The sequence below is a fragment of the Brassica napus genome, chromosome C3 (assembly GCF_020379485.1).
Source record: "Brassica napus cultivar Da-Ae chromosome C3, Da-Ae, whole genome shotgun sequence".
Classification (NCBI taxonomy): domain Eukaryota; kingdom Viridiplantae; phylum Streptophyta; class Magnoliopsida; order Brassicales; family Brassicaceae; genus Brassica; species Brassica napus.
Genome location: NC_063446.1, coordinates 35,443,061 through 35,456,878, shown reverse-complemented (window position 1 = coordinate 35,456,878; position 13,818 = coordinate 35,443,061). Strand labels below are relative to the sequence as shown.

The window sequence follows — 13,818 nt, the reverse complement described above, 5'->3', positions numbered from 1 at the left end:
AAAAGGTTAAATTGTTCTTATTTGAGTCATCTTGCTTATTTTGCAAAAAAATTATATTTTCAAAATTTTAATATATATTTAATTAAAAAAAGAAAAATACTATAGGATAGCATTAAAAATAGACGGCAAGAAAATGACAAAAATGTTATATTAAAGAGGTAAATATATTTCTAGGGTTAACTAATCCAAACATTAGGGTTTAGAGTAAATGGTGGAGATTTGGGATTGAGGTTTAAAATTTTATAAAATAAAAAATAAATATTAAAAATTTGAAAATAAAAATTTTAAAAATAGTTTTCAAAAAGTATTTTCGAATTACAAAAAAAAAAATTTCGAAAAACAAATTTCAAAAAAAATTATTTTTTTATTAAAAAGTTCGAATTTGAAAACATATAATCTAAAACTTTTTTTAAAATTCTTTTATTTTTTTATATCTAGGGTATTTTTTTTATATCTAGTGTATTAATGTCATTTTACCTATTAAATGAAATATTTTGGTTATTTTCCCTCTTTATGGTCTATTTTTTTACCAAGACTTGAAAATTGTATGAGAATTTCCCTTAAAAAAATATCACTTATGTAATGATCAAGTGTATTTATTAATATTATTATTTCAATGTATTTCGAGTTGGTAAACTTAGATATCCAAAGATTTATATTCACATACATTTAGATGGTTATATAACTAATTGGTTATTGTTATAAGATAAACACTGAAATGATCATCCACTTTTTTACCAAACTCAAGCACTATGATCATCCACTCCTTTACCAACTCAAGCACTATGATCATCTACTCATCAAGCACTATGATCACCCACTCATTTACCAAATTAAGCACCATCTTTGTTATTTTATGTATTGTTGTTCACTATAAATACCATCACTCATCTCACTCTTTTGTACACCAAAAAACAAGAACAAGAGTTTATAATCAAAGAATCATTACATTTTCTTCTTCCTCTTTATAATAAACTCTCTCCATTATATTAGTGTTACTTGCTTCCTACGGATATTAAATTCTACTCTTATTTAAATTTCTCGATACTATAAATTATAAGTTATTTCATAACACGTTATCAGCACGATCGTTCTGCAATTCGGTAAAATTTATTGTATCATATATACTCTGCTATAATGGTCGGTATACCGCATGTACTATTATTTATATTATGTTATAATGGCCGGAATACCGCCTATATTATTTATTAATATTTTAATTAATTATTGGTCGGCCGAGCCGCCTTATATTCTATTTATTGTTAACTGGACGGCCGAGCCGCCTTTATTTTCTGTTTGTTGTTAACTGGACGGCCGAGCCGCCTTTATTTTCTGTTTGTTGTTAACTGGTCGGCTAAGCCACCTTATATTTTGTTTATTGCTAATTGGTCGGTCGAGCCGCCGTATAATTTATTTATTATTCTGCATTGACCGGCTGAGCCGTCGCATAATTTATTATCATAACAAAAAATATTTATTCACCATAATTTTTATTTTTATCAAAATTTTATGAAATTTAATAGATTTGATTGATCGTTTAATACGATATTTTCAGACTGATTTTTAGTGCACTCGATTTAACCCCAACGGTCACAAAGAAAAATTTTCAAAATTTTTCTCTTTTTCAAACGGCTATGAACAGTATTTTCATTTATAAATACAACTCATTCTTCACTTCATCACTCATCCAAAACATTTCATCTCCTCTCAAAATTTTTAAATCGCCATATTTCGTTTTTTCAATCGCAATGAAGATGAGTCGCTTAGCTTTAATTTTATGTGCGATTTATATTTTTTCGGCTATGTATTTTATTTTTGTTGGAGGAACCACTGATGAATATTTTGGCATTAACATCGCCTTATGTTTGTTTACATTATATTTACTTGTTATTGCTTGTATGATTAATGTAAACGGTTTTTAAATTATGAAGTTCATAATAAATGGTTCATTTTAAAATTGCGAAATTCTAAAAATATATATATATATATATATATATATATATATAGTCATTTTAGACGATGATATATATATATATATCAACGCTTGTCTATATGTAAGAATAATAGTTATTTGATGAATTAAATTTTGCTTATTATACTTTAATATGCTTCATGGTTTAATGGTATTAAGGAAACATACTTTATGATTCATGGTCTAACATCATAAAAGAAATTATTTGTAATCGGTTAGTTTTGTAGTCGATTAGTCTTTGGTCTAATATCATAAAAGAATTTGGATTATATGTTGATATTTACTAATGTAATGGCCATGTTTATATGAGCAAAATTTAAAGTTTTCAGGATTGTGTATTCTCTCGGAAAGATATGTACAAGTTATCAGCCAATTCAGAAACGTGAACAGCTGAAACTTTCATCGCCGATATACTTCTGTTTATAAGATAAGTATTTTATGCTTTATATACAAGTTTAACAAACTTGATTAGATAAATCAATTTGCATGAAGTTGGCAGTGATATAAATTTGTTCATTAAATTGATTGATAGGTTAAACTTTGTTAAAAAGCATGAGAGTAATAATATAGTCTATATAATAATTACTATGAAAGTTTTATTTATTTTCTGATATAATAAGACACCTTTGTTAATACATATTTATATATATTTGAAATATTTTGATTTTATTACCATTTATATTGAGGATTTTAAGTTTAAAGCTTCACTCTAAAAGATCCATAAGTTTTGGAGAATAATATATATAAAAAAAAGTATTATCACCTGAAGTGATTACCTAAAGCTCATTTTGTATTTTGCATTTAAAGATTACAAGACCTGAAGTCTGTAAATAAAGCCAACTATGTTGGATGTTAAGTTTAAATGTAAAATTTCTTCAATAAATTTTTTATGATGCATATATATGAAAAATATCTATTGATAAATCACGTCTAGTTGATTATGATTCATTCTCCTGAAGAGAATATGACATTTATACCCTTTAGACGTGAGCATGGTCAAGAAAATGAACATAAAAGTGGTTTTAGACGTAAGCATAAATGAGGTCAAGGTCCAAAGAGTTTCTTTATAGAACTCATACTCTCACTTAAAGTTGAGAAAATAAACATGGTAATAAAGAAAAGAAATTATGAATTCATCTGAAGATGAAAGAAAATTTATTGTGTGTACAATACAAGGTAGTAAAAACTTATAGAATGCTTAAAAAGAGGATTTATATGATGCTCCAGAAGTGTACATAGTATTACTGCACATAAAAATTCAATTTAAAGTTCTTAAGAATGCAATTTAAAGTTCTTAAGGTATTGTATTTTTATAAGTATCAAAAGTTAAAAGGATCTACGAAAAATACATAACCCATGTAGGATATGTGTTGATTAAGAAAATGAGATACATTCGAGATTGATAAACCTGTAGTATTATCATCTCGAGGGAAAGAGTTAAAGAATCTCACTTTTTATGATAAGTCAAACATCCAGAAGATTATGTTTACACTAAAACTAAGATTGATGAATTTTTCTCAAAGTAAATCCATGAGATTTTGAGACACTTATGTTGAGACAATAAGCAAACGAAATGATATATACATTTCAATCAGAAATAATTCTCAAAGCAGTATAAGTATTTTAGAGAAAATATCTACAGCCTCTTATATATTGTACTACACAAAGATTAGTATAATGAAGATAAATGTATAGTAAACTAGAAGTTTACATTTGGCATGAATCAGTTAGACCATTTTGGTTCATTAATAATGCGAATATATAGGTCATATGCATAGTCATATAAGAACCCAAAGATTCTTCCGAATGATTTGACATATGTTGCTTACCCATAAGATAAAAGGGTAATATGGTTTTCACCAGCCAAAATAAGATATTGGCATAAATAACGAAGATGTTAGTGGACTGATCACCCACTATGCATTTTTATAATATTGGTGAATTCACTTCTTAAAGTCTTTAACGACTATAGCACATTCACTGAGATAAGTGCTAAACATTTTGAGCAACACTGGTTCGCATCAAGCCAATAAATATTCACTAGTTCTCCCCATCATTGGTATAGGATCAGAAACCAATCATTTTCATCTAAGAATGTTGGATATTGCCCCGCCACAGAGCTTCAAATGAAGATGTGTTTTCAAATGAGGTTGGAAATATATGTTGGATATAAATCTCTATTGACACTTAAGAATCCAGAGCCATCCCCGAAAAATATAAGTAAGGCTATACATGAATTCTAAAAATGAGTTAGTACTTCCAACATAAGGGGGAGAAAATAAACAGCTAGAAAAAAAAAAAGTTGAAATGAATTATCATTGATCCTCGGGCTAAACACAATGTGAAATAGAAGTCCAAAAGATAATTCATTTCAAAACTTACTAAAGCAGTTGCCAGACACGACCCATATAAATATAGTGATCAAGTCACATATACCAGCTGTAAATGCTCCAATAAGAATAAATGTTCTACAAGAACAATATCAAACTGCTAGTCACGCCTGCAGCGTGGTAGACAGATTGGTTCCAAAGATAAATCCTCGTAAATGAAAAAGGAGCATATATTGATAATGGTCAAAACGAGGCAATATAGTTTTGTATGATCTCCAGAAGAGAAATTAAACATGACTGACGAAAATTCAGGTACCTGAGACAAATGAAGAGATCTCAATAAGTTATGTCATGTATGAAACAAAATGGAACCGATAAGAAAATTGACGTCGATGATATTATACATGCAAAGTAGCAGTTGATATAATAAATGAGAAAGAGGATCATGAAAGAAAGTCTATTGAAAAGTGTACACAAAGAAATGATTGGCCAAATCAGAAAGATGCAATAGACAAAGATATAAACTTCTTGTGAAATAGAGAAGTATTTGGACCAGTAGTCCATACACTAAAAGGTGTAAAACAAGTGAGATGTAAATGAACCGTTGCACACAAAGAAGGATCAATATGAAATTGATTGTGAAGAGACATAATTTCATATGGTAGATGCAACTAGTTTCAAGTTCCTTATAGTCTGGTAATAAAGGAAGAACTTGAATAAAACAATCCACTTGAAAAATGTTAATCCCTGAAAGTATAATCCATGAAGGATTGATGATATCAAAATCATGTTCCCGGGAACTCTGCATATTCGATCGAATTGAAACAAACTATTTTATGGGATATATGAAATATTATAAGGTTAACAAATGTATCCATTTGTATTTATCAAGAGATTATAAATCAATAGAATCATGATTTGAATATAATCAAAACTCCTGAAGAGTTATAGAAAAATTATATTTTGAAAGAAAACTCTTGACAATACTATATTGTTTTTATGTATTCTAAACTGGAGATCTAAAACTGAGATGTTATCATAAAGATCCTTAAAGTATTTTATTTAAGACGCTCGTATATGTTTGGTCCTGAAATACCATACGTAAGAGTGTTATTTAAGAAAATTATTAATCTTTTTCATTACTGAAAGATGTAATTTCATATGAAAAGAAAGAAAATCATAATAGTAACTTCTATAGTTACAAATGAATAATTCGTATGTACGAGACGAATTTCTATACGATTATATGTAAGAAATTTGGTTTGAAATCCAAATAGACCAATAAACTATTGTCTAAGTCAAAAGAGAATTATGGACAAGAAGTCTAAAGGCCCTAGATATCATAATAGAAATGAATAGAGTTTATTCTCTTAAGCTTAATTCTCTGAAGAGAGTTGATTGGAATGCATATCCTGAAGATATTGTTTCCAGGGAAAGAAATATGATAGTAAGTGTGGTTGTACTCTTTTTCCTTATCATGGTTTTTTTTATCCCATTGGGTTTTTCCATGACAAGGTTTTAACGAGGCAACAAAGAACATACAAAAGATAGACACCCAAAGAGAATGTTACAATTTGAGAGATGAAAATCTATCATTGTTCTAAAGGTTCTATGACTACTCATTCGAGGGGGAGCTTACGTAGTTGTACTCTTTTTACTTTTACTACGGTTTTTCCCATTGGGTTTTCCATGACTAGGTTTTTAACGAGGCACCACGTAATACAAGATGGATGATCAAGGGGAAGTGTTATAAGATAAGCATTGAAATGATCATCCACTTTTTTACCACACTCAAGCACTATGATCATCCAATCCTTTACCAACTCAAGCACTATGATCATCTACTCATCAAACACTATGATCACCCACTCATTTACCAAATTAAGCACCATCTTTGTTATTTTATGTATTGTTGTTCACTATAAATACCATCACTCATCTCACTCTTTTGTACACTAAAAAACAAGAACAAGAGTTTATAATCAAAGAATCATTACATTTTTTTTTTCTCCTCCTTATAATAAACTCTCTCCCTTATATTAATGTTATTTGCTTCCTACGGTTATTAAATTCTACTCTTATTTAAATTTCTCGATACTATAAATCATAACAGTTATCAAATTGTTGGTTGTCGCTTGATGAACGGCAAAAGACAAACTAACTAATAAGAATAAACTGGACTTGCTTTGTTCCATTGATACACATCAGTTACTCAAATAACTTATACATGTCGAGAGTCGGTTGTGACTCTAGGTTAAGCAGTTATATTAAAACCAATAAGAAAATTACATAATATTCACAATGCTAAATATATTCCGAAAGATATGATCCAAATATTTTTTTTAAATATTCTCCAATGATACCAATGACTGACAAAAAAGGGATCAAAAATATTTATACAACCTAATAGATACAAAAAAAAATCTCAAACTCAGAAAGATCAAGCAGTTAGTGAAGGAGTCCCTATTGCCAGTGGCGGAGGCATGATTTATGTTTACCAGGATCAATTTAATAACAATTACAACTCACAAGGGTCAATAAATTAATTTCTCAGCATTTCATCAAAATTTTAGAAAGAAATTACAAGATTTTTTTTTCATATGGGTCAAGTAACCACCCTATCTACACGCTAGTTCCGCCACTGCCTACTGCTACATAAAGATTCAGAAAAATCTTAAAATCTTTATTGATAGCAAATAGTAAAATATATAATTTGTTTGATTTTCATCAATCTGTTTCCCTTTTTTATTTGTGCACATCATTCTGTTTCCCTAAAGAGCATCTTTGCTGGAGGGTCAGCCACAGATGGCCACCAATTTCAGTTGCCATCCAATGAAATAATTAAATGGAATGACATCAAATATATTCTCTCTGCACACTAGTGATAGTTAATACATTGGTTATCATTTACTCGCACGAGTTAATTTACGTATAAGTACGAAAAGTTGCAAGCGAATACCAAAATATACACTCGAAATTACAAGAGATAAACCTTTTTTGTTCAACAAGAGAGAACCCAAAGCACGCCTCTAGTGGCAAACCCCACTTTTTGCTTAACAACAAAGTTATATATAGAAAAACCATATATGCATATATTCCTCATGTGCTTTTCATCTCATCTTATTTTCAGACTGGAATTCTTTTCTTTTTTTGGGGTCAAAGTGGTTCGTTGATTTAGAACCTGAAACACTGAAAAATACAACAAAAAAACTTTAGGGACGTTGACAAAGAATACTAGAAATTAATTAAGCATATAGTATTAATCATAAAAGTTCTCTAAAGGATTTATCTCACCAGTCTCTTCTTCTTCTTCTTTTTCTTCTCAATATATTCAAGAATCCCATTCTGCTTGGTGATCGTTTCATCCAAAGCCTAAACCGGAAAAAGAAGCAAAATAATCAACTATATTACATTACTATAGGCCACTCTATTATAAAAGAAAATGTAGTCATATGTAAGGTGGGACGGATCGGGTATTCGGGGAATTTTAAGGTATCATCCGGATCATTATCCGGTAGATCCATATTTTTTTTATCTTTATCGGGATTTGGAGCTCTCAGATTCAGGCGTCAGATATTTTTCTAAAAATTGTAATATCCGGCGGATAACCTGATCCGGATTTGGATCCTTAAAATAAATAAAAATAATGTTAAAATATATTAAAATATTAAAAACAATTTAAAAATAAAAATGTATATTATGTTTTTAATTATTTATATATATACTATTAAATTTTTTATATATACTATTATAAAATGAAAATATAATAAATAAAATTAATTTATATATATATAGATATTACTATTTTTGAAATTATTATCAATAAAAATTACAGATCCAGATATCTAGACTAAAAAGTCAAGATATCCATGGCCCCTCTGAATATCCGGATTTTTGGAGCGGATCTGGATTTGATCTCGGATCCTAATTCTAACCTACTAATATGTATTTCTTTTTCTTAAAAAACGCGTTGATTTCCACTAGCTTTGTACCTGTACCATTTTGCTATTTTCTTTACCATTTGTTAATTAAAAAAAAAAAGAGGGTAAACCATTAATGTGAAAGTCACGGTGGTCACGCGCGTGGAAATCTAGTGTGGTGCGGATTCGAACTCGGGTCCCTTTAAGGATCCACAGAACACGGAACGCCTTGACCACCCGACCACACAAGCGTGGTTAATTAGTTAATTTAATATTTGTTTTGTCGTTTATTTAACTGAGTCTAGTTTGACTGAGGTTAGATCTTACCCTTTTGGTCTCAGATAACTCCTGCTCAAGCACTTGGACCCGGTTTAGCGCGGCCTGAAGTTTATCTTCTTTCTCTAAACCATCATCCGCTGGTTTCGAATCAAGGGACATGTACTTCTCTTCAAGATCGGACATTCTCTTTGCCATTAATACATACTCGGAGCTTGATACTGGTGTTGAAAGCTGATCTTGGTAGGGTTTAGTAATTTTTGATTCGTCATTGTAAACTGAGTTGCCAAATAATGCAGCCTCCGTGAGCTTGCGTGGAACGTGTTTAGATAGCCGGACCATTGCTAGAATTCCCATCACAAAGGCGATAACCCCTCCCACAAGAAAACCATCATCTTTCTTTGGTAGCCCATTCCCTACGTAACAGTCTATGACGATTAGACAAATTGGATTGTAGAGCGAGAAATAGTCTTCAGACTTGAGCTATAATGTCAATAGCTATATTACCTCTTTTGACGGTTTTTGGAGGCTTTTCAGGTAAAGACAAAGCCATGAACTTGTCAACAGTTGCAATGTGTTTCTCAGACACATTGACTTTGATGGTTCTCTTCTTCTTTCTCTCTAGAGGCTACAAAGTTAATGCATAAAATATTGTTAATTAGGTATAACTGATGAGAATTATAAGTTAATGTGTTTTGGTTGTTGTCAAAGTTCTCAGCATACTTCAAAGACCATCAATCTTTCATCTTCTACAAGTATGCGTTCGTCCTCTGAAATAGTCGAGAACTTGGCCTCAGGGTTCTTCACCATCTGCTTTCCATAATAACACACTTATATGTTTGGTAAGAGACTAAAAAAAAACGTAAAAACAAGTTTTAAGCTCCAAAGTTGACCTTAAGAATCTCAGGATCGTTCCATGGGCCTTTATCAGATCGCATGCAGCCTCCTTTGTCTTCACAAGTGCAACGGCCGCCAAAGAAATGTGGCAACTCACTAGTACAAGAAACCGGATTTTCTAGAAAATTACAAATAATTGTATATATATAACACAAAGCAGCATAGGATGATTAACGACTAGTAATCTTACCTAGCGTCAATGGCTTCGAGCAATTTGCTCTGGTATTTGTTCCCAAGAACATGAATCTTTGATGTCGTCTTTGGATCAAGGAAAGATTTAACGGGGCCCCATAAGAGCCGGAATCCAGGACCCGCATTGATGATGAACATTCTGTTTAGAGTCTACAAAGAAAAACCTTTTCACAAATTTGTTACCATTTATAATGAAAAGCTGTTTGAGACTGAATACCTCAGGGTAATTGTCGTTGTCGATCTTGAGAAGGCGTTGTAGAAGTTCCCTTGCACATTTGTTGAAGTTCTTAAGCCCCTAGTATTCGAAAGATGCCACATATTTTAAATATCTAAGCTCATTTTTTGCATTTAATTTATACATTTTTGAAAGAAGAATGGAGATACAAAAAGGTAAAGTACCACGCCTTGCACATCAAAAATGGTCGTGCTTTGATCGATGTGCTTCTTGGCTGCCGCTGAGCAAGAAGGGAACTTGATATTGAACATTTTCTCGAACTCTTTTACATGGTATTTCTCGTACCGGTCCATTGTAGTCACTTGTAACAGCTTATTAGCATCGATTTGGCCTAATCTCTCAATGTAAACCGGCCTTCCTTCTTTGTCCACTCCATGATAGCCTTGAGGATAATGCTTGACAACTTCATCGATCTCTTCAAACTCAAAATCCTTCAGCATCGGGAAAAAAAAAATTTGAAGAACTTGTCAAATATTATATATTTACTCGGCATGAGAGAGATGTTCCACGAACTATGGACAAAATGTGAACCTCGATGATTGTATCGGCTCCGAAATCTTTCCTCCATTGGAGCATGTCACTCCACATTTGCTTCGCTTTCTCAGTGTCAAGTTTTCTCGCCCTTAAGAATCTTCGCAGATAAAAAAACATCAGAGATTGTAACTTTAATGTTATAATATTAAATTCGCAATAATTATAGGAAATTTATTGGCATATAAAGACAATTATGTATATGTATAAAAAGTTCTTGATTCTCAAGTCAGATTTGGACATTTTCGGATCTGATACGAAATTTTATGTTACGTAAACATATCATAATTTTTGTCATCTAATATATTGATATCATCCACATTATTTGACATACTCTCACTATAATAAATCTAAATAAGTTTTTTGAATGACTTGGTCAGTCATGAGTATGTGGGTCCGTAAATTTGTAAGAAATACGAGACCCATACCAAGTAATATAACTTTTATTTGGAGAGTGGACTTCTTCCAATATGACTTGAATTCATTATATTCAAAATTAATATTAAGTAAGCTATGAGTTTTAATTAATAGATCAACTCAAAGTTGTTGAAGTCTAAAATATTTCAATTTTGCAAAAAAAAAAAAAAAAAGTCTAAAATATTTCCACGTCCAAAAACTAATGTTCCACAACAGTTAGTTTTCATCATGCCACCTACTAAAGTTAAAAAAAAAAACACTAGTTTATATATCTTTTATTTTTGGATATTTGGGTAGTTGGCTTCGCTGTTGACCTTGGATTTGGCAAACAATTATAGATTCATTTTCCAAATGCAATAATCTATTTTAAGTTGTACCTAAGTGCAAATTTTGTTTTCTTTCATGAGTTGAAAAAAAACCTGAGCATCATGTGAGGATCATCGTGTTGGGTAGGTAAAAGGTCGTCTTGGAGAAGGAGTTGACGGAATGCATCAATAGACCTAAGATCATCGGCATTGATGCCACCTGGTTCTGACACGATTCTTCTGCTGGTCCTCCGACTCTTCCTCCTGAACGACTTCTTAAATCTGTTTGATGCGCTTATTGCTTTCTTTCTAAAGGAGCTTATCTTCACTATCTTCCTCTCATCCTCCGAAGTTTCAATATCTAAACCACCCATGACTCATTAGTTTAAATTAACATTAGAAAAGAGAAAAAAATTGTAATTACGGCGTAGACAAATGCATTGACTTATATACCTTGTTTGGTGTCAGCCATGCTTGGATGAACTTAATTGAGCACCTACAAGACAATTAAGATGATTCAGAAATAAGTATTGGCCGGATGGCCGGATGGCCGGATTATTTATATAATTAATATGAAATACGAATTGATGAATTAAACGCGCTGGCGCAATTTCAGAGAAGGGTAGATGGTGAAGGATCAAGCAAAAGATAATTCAAGATATAGAATAATCAAGATTGAGAAAGATAAGATGAGAAATATTTGTTTTAGTCTTAACCTTTTCGGAGATGAATGATTAAGAGGGGTTGTGACAAAAAAAAAAAAGAATGATTAAGAGGGGAAAGGGTTGAAGATGGTAATGGAGAAGATGATTTGAAACTAAAACTTGGAGAAAAATACTTAATTTGCAATCTCACAAGCCATTGATAAGGTCCAAAGATTATTCCCTTCTTTTTTTTTGCAACTTGTTTTTTTCTGCAACTTGTTTGTCTTAAATATGGAAATAGACATGTGTGATATATTAAAATCTATGAGCAAGCAATCATATATGTACAATAAACCTATATAATAGAAGAGAGAGTGACGCCTATGTTGACTGAGTTCAGGCTGTTCCGCCCACTACTCGGAGATTGAACATATTTTACATCAACCATGCTAACCATCAAGTAAAATAAAATAAAAAGCATAGACTCGTAGCACGGTGGTACACTCAATTGTTTTTAGTAGTGGGATTTGCTGAGACAAAAGTCACAAAACTAATGGATTTCGGAGTTTTTTTTTTTTTTTTTTGTCGACAGGATTTCGGAGTAATAAATTACAAATCACTTTTTCAAAAGCACAACCACACATATTACATTGGATTTTGGATACACCGATTAATTAAAGCATACATATATGACAATATCATTTTAAATTGGGGTTAAACACGTTGGATTTTATCTGTGTTGGGATGCTTTTCCACGACAGTTTATGTTATTTAATTGTTTTTATTAATTTAGGATATATTCCAAATCTATGAAAAAATTTAGACTAATTTCTGAGTGAAATCGCAGTCTATGAATGAATCGTCTTTCCAGATATTTACATAAAGTCCACAAAACATTTTTTATATCCATATGGCCATACAAATTTATTGTTACGAAAGTTGCTTCAAATTCAAGTTGTTTAGCCTCCCAAAATTCGTCTATCACTATCACTAGACTATCTATATACAGACAATCTATATACGTTTTGTTATGAAATAACTTATAATTTATAATATCGAGAAATTTAAATAAGAGTAGAATTTAATACCCGTAGGAAGCAAATAACACTAGTATAAGGGAGAGAGTTTATTATAAGGAAGAAGAAAAAGATGTAATGGTTCTTTGATTATAAATTTTTGTTCTTGTTTATGGTGTACAAAAGAGTGAGATGAGTGATGGTATTTATAGTGAACAACAATACATAAAATAACAAAGATGGTGCTTAATTTGGTAAATGAGTGGGTGATCATAGTGCTTGATGAGTAGATGATCATAGTGCTTGAGTTGGTAAAGGAGTGGATGATCATAGTGCTTGAGTTTGGTAAAGAAGTGGATGATCATTTCAATGCTTAATTTATAACACTCCCCCTTGATCATCCATCTTGTATTACGTGGTGCCTCGTTAAAAACCTAGTCATGGAAAACCCAATGGGAAAAACCGTAGTAAAAGTAAAAAGAGTACAACTACGTAAGCTCCCCCTCGAATGAGTAGTCATAAAACCTTTAGAACAATGATAGATTTTCATCTCTCAAATTGTAACATTCTCTTTGGTTGTCTATCTTTTGTATGTTCTTTGTTGCCTCGTTAAAACCTTGTCATGGAAAAACCCAATGGGATAAAAAAAAACCATGATAAGGAAAAAGAGTACAACCACACTTACTATATTTCTTTCCCTGGAAACAATATCTTCAGGATATGCATTCCAATCAACTCTCTTCAGAGAATTAAGCTTAAGAGAATAAACTCTATTCATTTCTATTATGATATCTAGGTCCTTTAGACTTCTTGTCCATAATTCTCTTTTGACTTAGACAATAGTTTATTGGTCTATTTGGATTTCAAACCAAATTTCTTACATATAATCGTATAGAAATTCGTCTCGTACATACGAATTATTCATTTGTAACTATAGAAGTTACTATTATGATTTTTTTTTTCTTTTCATATGAAATTACATCTTTCAGTAATGAAAAAGATTAATAATTTTCTTAAATAACACTCTTACGTATGGTATTTCAGGACCAAACATATACGAGCGTCTTAAATAAAATACTTTAA

General features: G+C 31.1%; 1 protein-coding gene across 1 annotated transcript; it reads right to left on the bottom strand.

The window, feature by feature from the left end:
* Positions 1-7,187: 7,187 nt before the first annotated feature.
* LOC106429628 (phosphatidylinositol/phosphatidylcholine transfer protein SFH7-like) lies at positions 7,188-12,017 on the bottom strand. Its single transcript, XM_013870379.3, has 13 exons — positions 11,792-12,017; positions 11,529-11,571; positions 11,190-11,436; positions 10,354-10,453; positions 9,987-10,253; positions 9,805-9,882; positions 9,586-9,737; positions 9,392-9,491; positions 9,222-9,308; positions 9,006-9,126; positions 8,550-8,914; positions 7,597-7,674; positions 7,188-7,491 (listed from the first exon to the last, which is right to left on the bottom strand). Exons 2-13 carry the CDS (start codon positions 11,545-11,547, stop codon positions 7,477-7,479), a joined length of 1,629 nt encoding a protein of 542 aa, XP_013725833.2. The 5' UTR covers positions 11,548-11,571; positions 11,792-12,017; the 3' UTR covers positions 7,188-7,476.
* Between the last annotated feature and the right edge of the window lie 1,801 nt (positions 12,018-13,818).

Coding starts and splice junctions, on each gene's coding strand:
- LOC106429628 (XM_013870379.3), bottom strand. Junction 9,738..9,804: donor ACAACGACAATTACCCTGAG/GTATTCAGTCTC, acceptor TTTTCTTTGTAG/ACTCTAAACAGAATGTTCAT. Junction 9,309..9,391: donor ACGATCCTGAGATTCTTAAG/GTCAACTTTGGA, acceptor TATGGAAAGCAG/ATGGTGAAGAACCCTGAGGC.